Source organism: Notechis scutatus, chromosome 3 (genome assembly GCF_049901735.1).
Source record: "Notechis scutatus isolate UNSWTSFEM ecotype Mainland chromosome 3, rNotScu1.2, whole genome shotgun sequence".
NCBI classification, from domain to species: Eukaryota; Metazoa; Chordata; class Lepidosauria; order Squamata; family Elapidae; genus Notechis; species Notechis scutatus.
Window position 1 is genome coordinate 117,891,839 of NC_142011.1, and position 16,328 is coordinate 117,908,166.

The following is a 16,328-nucleotide window of genomic DNA, read 5'->3' on the forward strand; positions in this document are numbered from 1 at the left end:
CAGCATAAAAGTCAGGCTTTAGCTTTTTTCTCAGAAGAAAAAAAGATATATAGCTTGCATTTGGCAAAAGAAAAAAGAGAAGTCTGGCAGAGCAGACTTTAAACGTTTTCCTTATTCTTGAGGGATTTTGTAATGTTTTAGGATTGGCATTACCTGTTTCTATCTGTGGTAAGAAAGATAAACAAGTTTAAATCCACTTATGTTTTCTTTAAGGAAGACTGCCCTTCGCTCAGTATCCATATTTTAAATTCTCATTTAGTTCTGCCTTGGGTAAATCACATTGTTCAAAAAACTCATATAAGAATTACCAGTTGAATACAATAAATAACTATCATGAACTATTATTAAGCTCTATGTCAAAATTTGAAAATTAAACTTTCAGAAGCATTATATTTTGAAGGCACATTTCCAAAATGTTATTTTGGCACAGATACCAAATCCAATTATTTAAGTACAGCAATCCTAAGAGAAATGCAAGATTTGTTTTTGTATCTAGTTTTTTCTTGAGTTACTAAATACAACAATGCATTTTCTTATATTGTATACCATTATATTGCTTGAAAAACTACTACTGAAAGATTATTATCTTCTGTAGTTTCTAACACAATCTCTCTTAACAAACTGGAAAAACATAATGGGAATTTAAATGGGTCATAAATTATTGAAGGGTTTCAGTCTTAAATTAATTGATTAGACAAAGTCATTATAAAGTTCAAGGTCTGCAATTCTTTGCTCCCTGATTAGAGGAGTGAGTTTTATGGGAACTCACAATGGGAGTGAGTTTTATGGGGAAGTTCCATCTGTAGTAAAAAAAACACAACTCCATTATCATAGTTCCTCTGCCACTAGAAAGAAAGATGGTATCACAGAGGTAAATCAAGAAGCACCCTTGATCACAGAATCTTAAATTCTCCATGTCCTCTGCATATCTTAATGTCAGCCCTGTTGCTGCAATTAATTTGTTTCTCTGGTTGCAGCAGAGAATCATCAAGTTATTCATCCAGCAACTGTTCAAACTTACAATAGTGCTAAACAAGTGACAGTTACCACTAGCCCTTGGGATTCCAGCCATCAGTATTCTTATGGTCATGGGATTGTAATCCGAGCATTTAGCACCCAGCTCGCAATTTTGAAATCACACAAGATGCGGTCACATGATCACGATTTCCAACATTCCCTGCCATTTCCCATAAGCAAAGTCAATGGGGAAGCCAGCAGGAAGTCAGAAATTGCAGCCTTGTGAAATTCTCCCTTAATAACTTCAGATTTCTCAACTCTAAAAAAAAACCACCCACGGTTCTTGAAAATGTTCTTAACTGATTAAGTCCTCCTACCAGAATGTTTGCTTTGCAGCTTGAATGACACTGGCTGTCACATCCACATCTATGTAGTCATAGTGCAGAGTGCCAGGATCTGAAGATGACCCACTCTCAGCCAGCAGAATCCCAATCCACCTGCCCATATCTTCTGAAGATGAAGCCTACACAAACAGAAGAAAACCACAGCTGAACGCTGAAACTTTCATTAATATATATCTATTTTAGTTCAAGTATACATTTACTTACACAGTGAAGGAATTCTTGAATTTCATTTTTAAAACATTTCCATGATGGCTGTCAAAAACCTTGCTAAAACAAATAACCCTACTCCTCAGGATGCAACACAGCAAAGATCAGCTTTCAGCAGTTCCTATGTGGAGGCTGAGGCTAGAGGCAGAATGACAAAAGCGGCATTGTGGCGATGCCTCTGCATGTTTCACATGGAACTTGTAGCATGACACCATAACGCTGCTTTTAGCATTCTGATGAATACAGGAAGTTCCAGAAGCCCATTCCAGATTTCCTTTTGTAGTGCACAGAGATATCCTTCCCCCATTCCCACCCACATTCTAGATCCCAATATTTGGGCTCTCTCTCAGGTCATTAAGAGATAACATGAATACCTTAGGTTTTGATGTTTAAAATACTTTTTCCTCCTTCCAAAAACACTCTGTCTAGACATACTTTTAGAATATAGTCCTTAATGCATTATGCCAAGCCTAGAGATTCTTATGGAGACATAAATTCTGCACCGCTGCCTGAGATACATGGCACTTCCAAATCTGTCCTAAGAAGGAGGGGAGGGAGAGAGGGGGGGAGAGAGAGAAGGGCAAAAGGAGGAAGGAGAGAGAGAGATAGGAGAGAGGGGGAGGGGGAGGGAGGGGAGAGAGGCAGGAAGGGAGAGAGAGAATATATATATATATGCTTATATCTAGCTAAGGGCTCCTCTCATGGGCAAGAACAAGGAAATATTGTGCATTCAAAGTATTAATTACAGAAGCAGGATTCTTAGATTCTGTTTATATTATTTCTTTACAATATACCTCTAATACTGCAACCTCCTGAGCATTTCGAAGCAAGCGGAATGTCAGGGGATGTTTGGAATCCAATCCTGGAATAACTTCACAGCCACGGAGAGGGATAGAAACAATATGAGTCTTTAGATCTGTCCTGTCTTTGTGGAGTATAAGCTTATTATCTTTCACTCTGCACCAGCGCTCACGCCAACGGTTATTCGAGAGCACATTAAGATATCCTGCAAAACATAAAAACAAGTTTCTTATAAAGTTTTCTAATGTATATTCACAATTTATTGTGAGGCACAAAAGACCAAACAATACAGGAGCCAATTAAATTGATTTAATGCTCAAGCCTATGTATAGGAATTCTTTCAGCTAACAGTCCACACCCTGCTAGAATTAGATACATGACAATGGTTATCTTACACATTTTTATGATAAAAACATGAGTTACCTCTCTACCACACAATGGAAAATTTCTCAATTTTCAGAATTTTCTTCACTTTATTTAAAATAGATTAGAAATGCTATTAGTTTCTGTATTGCAAATGCAAAAGAAACTTATTATGGATGGATTTACCAGGTAGTTTTTGACTTAGAATCATAATTGATTCCCTAAGAGTGAGCCCCAGCACAAGACTAAACCATGATTAGATCCTGCAACCCAGGGACATGTATATTTGCCTTCATTTGAGACCATAACTGAGCCCAGAATTACAGTTGTAAATCATGCTAGTTGTTAAGTGATTCATCACGTAACTGACTTGATTTGACTTTTTTTTTTTTTTGCACTAGTTGTTAAGTGAACTGATTGTCTGGTTTCCAGCAAAAAACACGACCAATTGCAGACAAATAACCACAGAATGCTGCAAATGGCCATAAAGGTGAGCTGGTTGTGCTCAAAATGCAATCATGTGGTGGGGCGGAGGGGTTGCATTGTAACTTCAAATCCAAATCGTAAGTACCTTTTTGTGGGTCTGTTGTAACTTCAAACAGTTGCTAAGTGCCCAGTTGCTAAGTCGAGGATTGCCTGTACAAGACAATTATTTTATAGGGGGGGGATCACACAATCTTGGGACACTATATAAATGACCATTCACTATTGTCCAAAAGCAAAGAGGAATATAGCAACATTAGAGAAAATTATGAAGGGGATAGGAGAGAGTAGATGCTGAATTAGAGGTTTCTACTCTAGGAGATAGGTGGGACTATAACAGAAAAATGGAGACAACTGAAAACCATGGGAGTTAGTTAGTTGCCAACTGGGGTGGTGAAATCAGAAACAGAGACGCTTACAAAGGTGGTTTGCACAGATACATAATACTAAATAATCCTAAATCATAAAACTGTTCAGATCATTTGGAGTGTGCGTCTGTGTGTGTGTGGGGGGGGGAGAGGTTACAGGGAGTGTGAGATCAGTAAAGTGGAAACGTTGGGCAATGTTAACCTGAGGAGTGAGAGTTGCTAGGAGATGACTAGTCGTTTTTCACTGACACATCGGTGTAAATATCCTCCAAACAGTAACCGGAGCTATTAGGCATAGTTTAAACGGTTTCAGATTAAAAAATGGAAAACCAGGTAATTTGAATGGAATTCTTTAGTGGACTACGGTGTTTTAAGCAGCCTGACAACATCTTTGTACAGTAAACATTTTTAGAAGAACAAAATAGTGTGCATGGAGATTGGGAACAAGAAAAATCTGGTTTTGACGAATGGAATTTTTAAAGAAATGAAATCAAATAACATTTTCCACCAGTAAGTTGTTTCTGTAAGAGATCATAAGAAGTCACTTACCACACGTTGGTATATCTTCTTCAGCAGATGAGGTCTGTTCATCAGTAGATGGCTTTTTTTTCCCTAACCCAATTATCTTTGTTATCTTCTTTCCTGTTACTTTAGGAACAGTGCCTTTGGAGTCCACCTTTGAGCTCTTTTTCCTCTTTACTATCAACCAAACACATACACACGGATAGCTAAGTCTTCTAAGATTTTAAAAGAAACATTTATCAAATAGCAGAAACTGTGGTACAAAAAACATTTCGCCTCAAAAGCAACTGAGTTTCCTTTAATGAAAATCAATTCAAACTCCCAAGTTTGCATGTCACTTTTAGAATCTGGCCTGGGTATACATTATCCCAGCACTTGGTTTTTAAACGGAAACAAGCAGTAAAAATGCCAAATGGCTTGTGCCGGGTGCAATGCTTGTTCTTCATTTAATGCATATATTATTGCTCTTCAACAATGCTGAAGAATTGCAGGACATAAAAAGGTAGATTCCCTGCATGTAATATACCAGTATCCTTCTTTGTGAACAAAGTTGGTCTCTACTTATATTTTCAAGCAGCAAATATTTCCAATATTAATTAAAAGTGATCTGGTAGGTTTTCCTATTGTTTGCAATTTGTTTTCTAAATAAAGGGCTTAATTTAATTGAGCCTTTCAATCTTCATATATTACCATATCTACCCTCAGTTGATCATCACTAGAAAAGTAAATATGAATATAGCCCTTTGTGCTCTTACAAAAGTCTTTTAATCATTTGCATCTCATTTTGTTGTTCGATGAAGGAGGATGGATAGACGGATTGTCTGTCTGTCTGTCTATTCATCTACCATACCTATCTACCTACCTCTATCATTTTTTCACAATGAATCAAGGCTATATGGTAGCATTATTCTTGTTTATTTTTATATAAATATTCTAATTAAATATTGGCAAAAGCTACACACACACACACACACACACACACACACACACACACTGGCAAGCCTGGCAAATAAACAACTAGCTAATCTGTTTTACACAGATGATGCCTCTGTTCTGTTACTAACTCATAATGTTCTTAGGAAATATTTTTAAGATCCCTCCACCCATCCATTCAAAGAAAAAACAGCAGGTTATAAATAACTTAAGTTTCAAAAGTGATTGTCTTCTTCGACAACACTAAAATTCACAGATGTTACATAAGCAGACAAACCACAAAAAACATAAAATACTTTAAATATCTGAGTGCTTTTCCAATACCTAAAAAGCAAATAGCGCATGATAACTGTGCTCCCTTAACCTAAGAGTACAGCAGACATTTAAGATTTCATCTGTTGGCATAGGAACTTTATCCCAGAATAATATTACAGTATTAAATTATTTATTGCAAAAATAATTATGTAACATCTATATATGGCACAATTATAATCTTTTACCTATTTTGGTCCATTCAAAAAAGCACAGTGAGATTTTTTTAAGCTTCCTTATTCTTGACACCTTGATGTACCTTGAATTACTCTTGAGACTAGAGGATGCTTTTTTTAAGAAGCTAAATCTGATAAAGCAATTTTATTAGCTTACTTAAGGCTTATCTTGACTCCAATTGGGTTGGTTTCATTAATAACATCTGATAGATATCTATCTACTTGGTGAAAAACATTGCAAGAAAATTGTTACCCTCCACTTTTGTTATTTTTAGGTGTTAAAAAGCTAAGTGTTATTAAGAAAAGTTAATATTAAAGAATATTAAAATGGGAACAAATTAAGAATTTACTGGTATTTCAGTGTTTCCCAGTGATACTTTTCTATGGTAGGCATCTATCATAGTTTGCTCTCCCTTTGGCGACTTTAGGAGATACAGTGGATATAAAAAGTTAAAATCCTATTAAAATGCCAGGTTTTTGATGTGTAAAAAAAATCAGTCCGAGAGAAATTATTTCAGCTTTAATATAACGTATAAGCTGTACAATACAACTGAACTGAATAACCATTGAAATCATTTGAGGGGGAAAATAACAATACAAATGAACAATATGATTGCATAACTGTGCATACCATCTTACAAGTAGGATGTGGCTGTGATTAGAATTAACCAATCATATTCAAACTGATGTTAAATAGTAGTCAGGTCAGGTAATCCCCAGGTTATGAGCATTCCCTTAGTGAATGTTCAAAGTTACGTAATAAGCACCCCCTAGTGTTTATAAACAAGTCTCAAAATTATGAATATTGCAGCACCACGGCAGTTGTTTGCTCTTATGAATGACTGCAAAGTCTCTGTACAATTCGGGTTCCCATTCCCCCCCCCCCACCTGGCCAGGTCTTCATAGGCACTTCACCTGTGAAGACTTACTTGCAAATATCTCCTCTCTGTTACGCTTTTGTTTGCCTGCTTCATTGCTTCAGGCCTTTGATGCATCTGCAGAGAACAGAGACCTAACATACCGTGAGATCATGCAAGATCAGTAGTACGATATCTCGTACTACTCATCTCATGTGATCTCGCACTTTAGGTTCTGTGAATTGAGGCCTGGGCATTTGCAAACGGGGGGAAGGGTTCAGTCCTTCAGGCCTTCACTCAGTTTGCCATTTCCTTGCTGAAGCCTGCAAGGAGATTGCGTTCCTGTAGGCTTTGGCAGCCCTTTGCAAAAAGCCTTTATTGGCACCATCGGAGCTTGGGAGGGGCGGACACCTCCCTCTGAAGCTCTATTCCTACTGGCAAAGGCTTTCTGAAAAGGGCTGCTGAACCCTACAGGGACGCAATCCTAAAGTGCTTTGCTGACAAGAAAGGAGGCCCCGAGGACTGCTCCTTTCTCACTGGAGATCCATTTGATGAGGCCTCCGGCGATGAAATAGGAGACTCAGAGGCCCACACATGTCCTTCCAGGGCGCATGTGGCAGCTCTCCCCCCACCACCTGTCTTACTTTACCTCATGGCAGTGCCACCTGGCCTCCTGCCCTGTTGTGGTTGCAAGCAACCAGGCAGTAGGATGGAGTGTGTGGGGCTTAACTTGGGCTTATTTTGGGGGTAAGTCATATTTTCAGGGAAACACAGTATATGTGACAACAATCTCCATATTCTTTGTATGTCTGGGCCGTGGGTTACAGTGACAAGATGGAAGCCTTTTCTGACTAAGAAAAAACATCAAAGCATGGCAACATGTTTTCAAAAACTTGTATGAGGTTTGATAAAAGCATATGGGAAAATTATTATGGTCTGTTGAGACCAAAGTCAAACTTTTTGGCCATAATTTCAAAAAGCATGTTTGGCACAAAAATAACACTGTGCATCACCAAAACGCACACCATAGCCGCAGTGAAGTATGGTGGTGGGAGCATTATGCTTTGGGTCTGCTTTTCTTCAGCTGGAACTGGGGCTTTAGTTAAGGTGGAGGGAATTCTGCACAGTTCCAAATATCAGTCGATTTTGGTACAAAGCCTTTAGGTCTCTTTTAAAATGCTGAAAAATTTCACTTTTCAACATGACAACGACCTAAAGCATATACCTCCAAATCAAGAAAATAATGGCTTCACCAGAAGAATATTAGTTTTGGAATGGCAGAGGCAAAGCCTAAACCTGAATCCAATTGAAAATCTGTGGGGTGACCAGAAGAGGGCTGTGCAAGATGACCTTGCAAGCTGATCGATGTGGAGCACTTTTGCAAAGGAAGAGTAGGCAGATTCCCAAGGAAAGATGTGCCATGCTGCAGGCTTTCTGCCCCAAAAGTCTGAATGCTCTTATATAAAATCAAAAGGTGTTTCAACAAGTATTAGTTTATGCAACCAATTTATTGCTAAGATTTTAATTATTATTTTCCCCCTAAAATATTTCAGTTTGTTTCTAATTGAATTGTACAGTTCATACATTATATTAAAGATGGAAAGAATTTTGAACTGTTTTTTCTTGGTCTGATTATTTTACATCTCAAAAACCTGAAATTTTAACATAGGTGTGTAGACTTTTTATGTCCACTGTAGATACAGTAACATTCAGATCGCCCAAAATTATGCCAATGTAATGGAAGGAAGGTTGAGTCATAGGGGCCTACTCTCTAACCATATGAGCATTATTCTGATGTTCTAACATGATAAATTCTGTCTGTATTGAAAAAAGATGATGTCATTCTGAGGAATTTTATATAAACTGTTTACTGGCAGACAGAGTTCCCTGAAATGATACAGACAGAGAGTTGCAAAATTCTGCTTTTTGGTAATGAGTACTTATTGAATCACTGCATCTTCATTAGAACTTGAATGGACTTTTATTGAGTGAAGCTGAAATCATGACTTTTTATTCTTTTTTTTTATTCTTTGTATCTCTGATTTTATTTGACTTATATTTCATCATCTAAAAATGAAAAAGATTACCATAATTGGAAATGTAAGTTTATGTCCCATGCTCACATTTATTGGAATAATAAAAAATATGTCAAATGCCAGGATTTTTTAAAAAGAAGGGTATAAAACAATGTTTTAAACTTAAACTTTTATTACTTGGGTAAATATAAAAGTAAATAAAAAAAGGATTGGAAATTATGTGAAAAAATAATGTGCAACCCAAATCACATTATTATACATCTATTACCTTCTAAAAATGGCACCCTCCCAAAATGTGCTTAAAAGGTGTGATATAGACAACCTACTTGAAATTAATGAAACCACCTTACTGTAGACCTCCAGAAAAGCAGTGCCATATGGTTAACCATTATTAATTGAAGTGGTTATGTTGCCATTCATTGCAACTATACTTCTATTCAATAGTCTTTCCCAACTCTGAAAAAAGACTGTCCAGACAAAAGGTGTGGTTTCTAACCTGTGCTTATACTACATAAGTTGCTTTATTGCAGCTTCATGCCAGTTTCACTATAGAAGGCTAGGATCTTCCTTTCCAGTTTTAAGGATGTTCTGGCAAAGTGTCTCAGGGAAAACCAGTACTGACAGTTCCAACTGTCTTGAGATTACAATTTTCCAAGCAAAGTTAGATAATTTCAGGAAGATATCTTTCCAACTAGCTATACCCCAGACGAGGTCTGGTAATTGTGATAATTTTTTTAAAAATAATTTAATCCAGCCTCTGGTATTGCTCAAGGTGCTTGGAAATCATTGAACCTAGCTGCAATTGAAGACATTGTTGATACATTTCATGAATTTCTTTCTTGGAAATTCTGTTAAGGGCCCATCTCAGTGAAGTCCCAGAGGAAGGAGTATGTTCAAAAAAGCCATATGACTGGCTGTGTGATTGAAGCCCCACCTTTTTTCTACATGTCACTGTGGTATTCAGATACAAAGAGTTTCAATTGCGTCACTGCAACCACCATCTTGATTATTTTTTTAAAAAACTGTTTGTGGATTTAAGAGGGCTACTACCTAGTTTTATCTAAATGGATTGTCAATCTCCAAACAAAACTAATCAATTTAAATTAGAATAGATTTATCATAAATTTCCCTATTGAAAATATTCAAACATGAAAGAAAATTAAATTAGGTAAATGCAAAATTTGCATGCACATTTAACCCAAAATTACTAGCAGTTGTTTATGATAACCTGACTTTCTACACATTTGTACTTGATATTCTTAATTACATCAACTTCACATCTTGGCTTAAAGTCCTTTTTGTTTTAGAAACAAAAGAGCAAAAGGCTCAGTGGTATATTAGGGACAAAAGCAATGAATTGGATGCAGAGCTACCTGTCCAACTGGCCATTTCAAAAGACACCTATAAATTGACCAAACTTTAACGCAATTGAATTCTCAATAGAGTAACCGTTCAGAGCACCGTCTGGGCAATCCTTGCAATATATTTTGTTTTGCATAACAAGGTCTACTTGAATTCCAAAGCATTACTTTTCTATTATTCAACAAAATACTTAGGAACGGAAAATTGATCCCAAAGCCTTACGGTCTGTTATTGCCTTAAAAAAAACTAGTTCAAACTGAATTCTGGCTTCTTGATCTTGTTGACTTGGCACTAGTTCCGCCCTACTGACAACTGCTGCTATTAAGAACAATACTGACACCAGGAAGATGCTAGTGTCCCATCCATGTCATCCTCCAATAAAGCATTAATTAAATCACAAATTTAAAGTGGTGAAGGGTAACTCAGGGAGCATCCTCATTCCACTTTTAATTACTTGCAGGAAATTCTCTCTCATATATGAATTGCTGGTTTTTAGACTGGTCAGGGATTTTGAGTTTTTAAAATAAAGCTACTAATGAAGTACTTTAAAACAATATAACCAATTAAGTGTTTTGAAATCTTTGGATTAACTTTTAGCTTCCTTTTCTCTTTTCTTTTCTAAATTTCCTTACCCTCTCACAATTGTGATTTCATGTACCAATATTTAAGAAGTTGACACTTTAAAGCAATTTTTTAATTTCTATTTTTTCACCTTAACGTTTTTGAATAATGCCATTAAAAAAGAGTTAAGCTTCTATTCATTATTCATACCCTCACCACATTTGGGTCAAGACTGTATCTATTAGTTTGTTTGGGGTGAAAGTGCTCTAAGAAGTTCTAAGCAGCTTGATATTTTTCATTTTTCCCCCTTCCTAATGTTTTCCTGTAAGTACAGGCTCCAGTTTCTTTCAGATCAACTGGTTGATTTTTCATTTTTTATTTCCTTCTAAATTTCTGGCGAAGTCTAAAAAATTAAAGTTAATTAAGAAAACTAAATTTAAATATTTTTTTAAAAATGTCTTCATTTTTATGAAGTATCCTTAGACCTTGATACAATTACTATTTCTGTTGACAACAAGAGGTTTTAAGTGTAGTGAACAGACCTTTCATTTCCTTCCAGGGCTATGCCTATGAAAATGTATTTTTTACTTTTTCTCAGCATACAATGTTTGTGAACATAATGATTTGACTTGAGTACTATTAGCAGCATCTTACCATGTTCTTTCCCATTACAAACATTGGTTATGCCATTTTCTACCACACCTTCTCCATCAGAACTTGGTCTTTCTAAGGACAGTTTCTGGATGGAAAAAGAATTATTAATATAGTTACACTGAGAATAATCTGTTGTGAATCAAAGAACAAAACATCATCTACCTATGAGGCAAACACAACACATCCAAGAATTATTTTGTCAGGAATTATGTTTTTTACCATTCAAGTGTTACATCTTATGTTCAACATAATGCTGATATACACAATGTTCACAGGGAATAACATGTGAAGGCTGTAATCACTTCTTTGTATTCTGTGGTCATTGTAACTTTAAAGGCTCAGGGTCCTTTTTTACTGTAATATTAAGCAAGCTCCCCATTTAATTGTCTCAAGAAATATTGGTTAAATGAGATCATCTATTAAATCCAAAGTGAATTTTAAGCACGTGTAATATAGGAAAACCAATTTTGCGTATAACCATGCAGCATATCTACAAATTATCTGTAATATCCTATGTGTACTAAAGAAAATGGCAGATTTATTTTATGAATTTATGATACTATACGTAACAATAGCAAGTTATTTATAAAGAAAATAAAAAGTTGTTTCTCTAACTAGCTTCTATTTCATTCCACTCAGTCCAAAGCTCCTTTTTCAAGAGGCAACTGAAAAAGCACCTTTGGGACAACCATGGCCTAGATCAGAGGTCTCCAACCTTGGCAACTTTAAGACTTGTGGACTTCAACTCCCAGAATTCTCCAGCCAGCTCTGCTGGCTGGAGAATTCTGGGAGTTGAAGTCCACAAGTCTTAAAGTTGCCAAGGTTGGAGACCTCTGGCCTAGATGACTGAGAACCTCCATAAACATTCCACTCAGTAGAAATGCATAGAGTATTCCTTGACTTACAACCATTTGTTTAATGACCATTCAAAATTACATTGGCACTGGGGAAAAATGACTTATGACTGATTTCAATTTATGACTGTTGGTCACATGATCCAAATTTGCATGCTTGGTAGCTGGCATGTATTTATGACGGTTGCGCTGTCCCAACCAGCTTTCGACAAGCGAAGTCGAAAGGGAAGCCTGATTCACTTAACTGAATGATTCTATTAACTGCAGTGACTCATTTAACAACTAATGCAAAAAGATTGTAGAAAAATTTAGCTCTCCTTCTCTGTACTGAATTCCAAATAATGTTTGATTAATGAAGCTGCCTGTTCTTAAAATACTTACATGCACAAATAGGCAGAGATTCCTTTGCCAAATGTTCGGCCAGAAATAATATTCACAGTAGCCGTTTATTTTTGTTTAATTATTATTATTTTAAAAAAAAGAAATGTTTCTTCTGGTCATAGTAATATGAAAATATTTTTTTTTAATTAACCACCCTAAATAAGGGAAATTGCTTATTGTTGAATAATAAATTTGCATAATTCTAATTATCTATCTATATCTTCTGACTGCAGAGTTGTGGTTACCATCATGATTTTTTTTTACTATCCCCACAGACACTCCTATAAATAGAAAATACTAAAAAGAAAGTAAGAATAATAAGTAACTATGCTAAATTTAAACATTTTATTATATTTTCTTCTTTTATTGCTTTTAATCCCCCAGAAAAGATTGAGTGGGTTAGAAATTTTTAAAAAAATTATCACCATCATCAGCACACACAGTGCCATCATCCTCCCGTGTGGTTCTAAAATATAATTGCTCTGGAAATAGAGGATAGCCTTTAGGGACATAGGGAAGATCTGCTGCCAAGGCAACGGTCAGATAAGTGAGCCTAGACCAAGCAAGTGCAAAAAACGCCTCAGGCAGAGTCTCCCTCCTTAAGTTAAAGGGGGAAGGAAGTTCAGACTTGCAAAATCCTGTTGCTATAGCTGTTCTAATAAAAGCAGCTTTAGGTCTTCTGTGTATTCCTGTGTATTTCTTAGACTAGTCTACCTTATAAACCGACAGTAAGTGCCTGTGAATATTTAAGATATTCCTAAGAGAGAGTAGAATGCCAATAAAATTTAAATAAATAAATAAAATAAAACTGTTGAGACAAGAGAAGCCTCAGAAATGTTCTTGCAATTCTTACTATTCTAGGTAACTCTACAAAGTCTGTAATTTAGACATCTTCATCCCCATTTTTATTTTGCAAGAAACAGCAACGGCATGGGCAACTTTTTTCCATTGCAATACATCACAGTGGTATAATTTTTAATTTTCAGTAGTGCTGCTTTTTCCATATCCCATACCACCATAAGCAATCTACCATATATTTTATGCTCTGACATATAGCATAAGGACATTTGTTATTTAGATTTAATCCACAAATACCATATGTTAATGTTTTGGTATATGCCGTATAAACCAGGGGTGTCAAACTCACATCGTCACGGCTGCATCATGTGACGTATCGTGACTTTTTTCCTTCACTACTAAATCGGGTGTGGGCATGGCCAGCACGTGACACATCCGGCCCACGGGCCATGAGTTTGACAGCCCTGCTATAAGCCAATCAGAAATGTAAAAAGATATTTTAAAAAGGAACTAAATGAAGCTAAATGATATCAATTGTCTTCCCATTATTCAAATACAGTAAGCCTGTCCTGAAAAAGCATTTATTGCTATCTCTATAATACAGAATAGGGAAATTATACATAGGCACAGAAATTAGCAAAACTGATGAATCTTGATTTCTAATGGTGAACAATGAAATTTAGCATTTTACTTTAAATGTTACAGAAACTAGAGACATTTGATTCATTGGCCATACCTGCACATCACTTGACTCTACAGTTCATACTTTATTAAGCCACGGTGTATATATAATCTGAGGAGACACCAGAGCATAATCTATATTTATGGGCCACACCATAAACTCTAGTTTGTAATTAGTTAACAAAACTTGCCTTGCTTAAACACTAAAACAAATAAACAAACCACAATCCCAACTTAACTCCTGCTAAATTTGTCTGGCAACTCACATGGACAGAAGACTAAAGCGAAGATGCATGGGTTGCATGAACCAGCACACTATTGTTCGTCTCCTTGGAGGTTTAATAATTCTGGACTCCTGGTTCAAAATGATTTCTGAACAAACTGAAAGCACCATACTGTGTTTTGTTTTTGCAATTTAATTACCTTTTCCAGATCAGTCTTATACACAGAATTAGATGATGGTCCATCTGAATCCACCGTGCCAACATAGGTGCTGCAAACTTCCTTTATTACCTTTAAAAATGAGGGGGAAAGTTCATTGGTATCTTCTTGAAACTTTAAAAACTTATAAAAGCTTATACTGAAACAGAAAAGATAGTTTAAAAAAAAAAAAGACCAGTTACAATCTTGATAGTTAGAGAATGAGAATTTGCTAGAGTAGCAAACCAGAAAGTATCTTTCTACTCATTTAGCACCTTACGCATGAAATGAAGAAAAGGCATTAAAACTACAGATAAAAGGTTCCATACCAGATATGAAGCTTCTTATTCTAGACAAAGGAATGCTTATATAATATGACTCTAGTCCTTCCTTCTGTTTTTTATTAGATTTAACATTCCTTCTTTTCATCTCCTACTTACACCCAATTCTTTCCTGCTCTGCCCAGCTGGACTTTGCCCTTCCCCAGTTTCCTCCACAGCCAACGGAGCCACACTCCCACTCCGTCAGCTGTTCGTCTTCCTCCTCAGATTCAGACTCTGACAGGGGCATGACAGTAGCATTCTTTGCCATTACACTCCATTATCCTTTAGCTGTAAAAGTCAGCACCAGACAGAGTCTTCTTGAGAGGACCCTTGGTCTTTGCATCGCACTGAGGTATATTGATGTAAGCCATCTTCTCCATGCCAGAACATCAGAGGTTACTGGAGAGTTCAACAGCGGTTTATGGCTCCTTACAGTACTAAACGTTGGTACCTCACCAAAATGTCTACGCCTTCCACCTATGGAACTGCTTCCAGACTTAAGGTGGCGGGAGCAATATTCCCTTATGTATTTCAATCACCGACCACCACTGAGCCAACAGATTGTGAACCGGATTTCTCCTGCATAGCCCAATCACATAGTGTCATCATGAAGCACAGGTACGCAGCTACTTTTAGTATTAAAAATAACATCTTGGGAAAAAAAGAAATAGCATACTTCCTGTTATTTTACTTGCAACTGATCTTACTGATGGACTGAACTGCTTCCTCTTAGACAATGAGATGCTGCTGAAAATCACTTTACAAGTAGTCCTCGCTTAACAACCCTAACTGGAACCAGCATTTCCATTAACCCACTTTTATTTAAGTTCCACTGTAAGCAATCTAACATATAACCACTATTTAACAAATGAAGCAAATATTAGCACAAAGCTCAGCCACAATGAGAGTTCATAAGGAGTTACTTCATGTAAAGTTCTTTGGGTCTACCAGAGACATTTACTGAAAGGCAGTAAATTCTTAAGATGACCCTTTATAACAAACATTATAATATAGGCGGGATGGGCGAACTGGTTGTTAATTTTATGGCTAGTTTGGTGAACTGGAAAATCCCACCCCTGGCTAGCCCTGCCCACCCTGCCTCTCCCAGGAGTCCCCACGTGGCCCATTTTGGTTCCCCAAATCGTAAGTGCAGGGCCTGCGCGGTTCATTTCTGGCCTATAGAGAGCCTCTGGAGACTGGGGAGACTGTTTATGCCCTCCCAGAGGCTTGAGGAAAACCTGTGGAGCTCGGGAAGGGTGAAAACAGCCCCCCCCCGCCGCCATGGTGCAGGAGGCTGACTAGGCCATGCCCACCATGGCCACACCCACCCAGTAACCAGGCAGAGAACCGGTTGCTACATTTTTTGAAGCCCACCCCTGAATACAGGTAATGCTATCCCCATTTCCCCTGCATTGTTATCTGAGGTACCGTCTCTTTCCGGTCATATCTACCCAACTCATCAAAGCAGGGAGGCAGGGAATGCTGCGGGTTCCATCCCCTAGGGCGGGTGTCAAACTCAAGGCCCCGGGGCCGGATCTGGCCCGCAGGATGCTTAGATCTGGCCCATGGGACCGCCCTGGAAACAGCAAGGACTGGTCCACGGTACCTCTGCCAGCAAAAATGGAGCTCAGGAGTGGCCCAACCAAACACCATTTTCACTAGCAGAGGTTTGCAAGAGGCCATCCCAGCCGAAAATGGGAGCTCAGGAGTCCATTTTTGCTGGCAGAGTGCTCAGGTCACCACAGGCACCCTTGACATGAGTGACGTCAAGCTGGCCATACTCATTCTGGCCCCCCAAAGTTGAACACAACCCTGATGCGGCCTCAATGAAATCGACTCTGACACCCTTGCCCTAGGGAGATACACCTGGTGGGA

The 16,328-nt window shown here is 37.4% G+C and overlaps 1 protein-coding gene across 5 annotated transcripts in view; it reads right to left on the minus strand.

Moving 5' to 3' along the window:
• Positions 1 to 16,328, minus strand: part of AFAP1 (actin filament associated protein 1) — a 53,836-nt gene that overhangs the window by 10,390 nt on the left and 27,118 nt on the right. For all 5 annotated transcript variants that reach the window (XM_026672553.2, XM_026672552.2, XM_087961068.1 and 2 more), the window contains exons 7-11: positions 14,134 to 14,223; positions 10,997 to 11,081; positions 4,133 to 4,282; positions 2,363 to 2,574; positions 1,335 to 1,480 (exon numbers count right to left, since the gene is read on the minus strand). In XM_026672553.2, the coding sequence (XP_026528338.1) occupies positions 1,335 to 1,480; positions 2,363 to 2,574; positions 4,133 to 4,282; positions 10,997 to 11,081; positions 14,134 to 14,223 (683 nt within the window). The remainder of the gene's footprint in view (positions 1 to 1,334; positions 1,481 to 2,362; positions 2,575 to 4,132; positions 4,283 to 10,996; positions 11,082 to 14,133; positions 14,224 to 16,328) is intronic.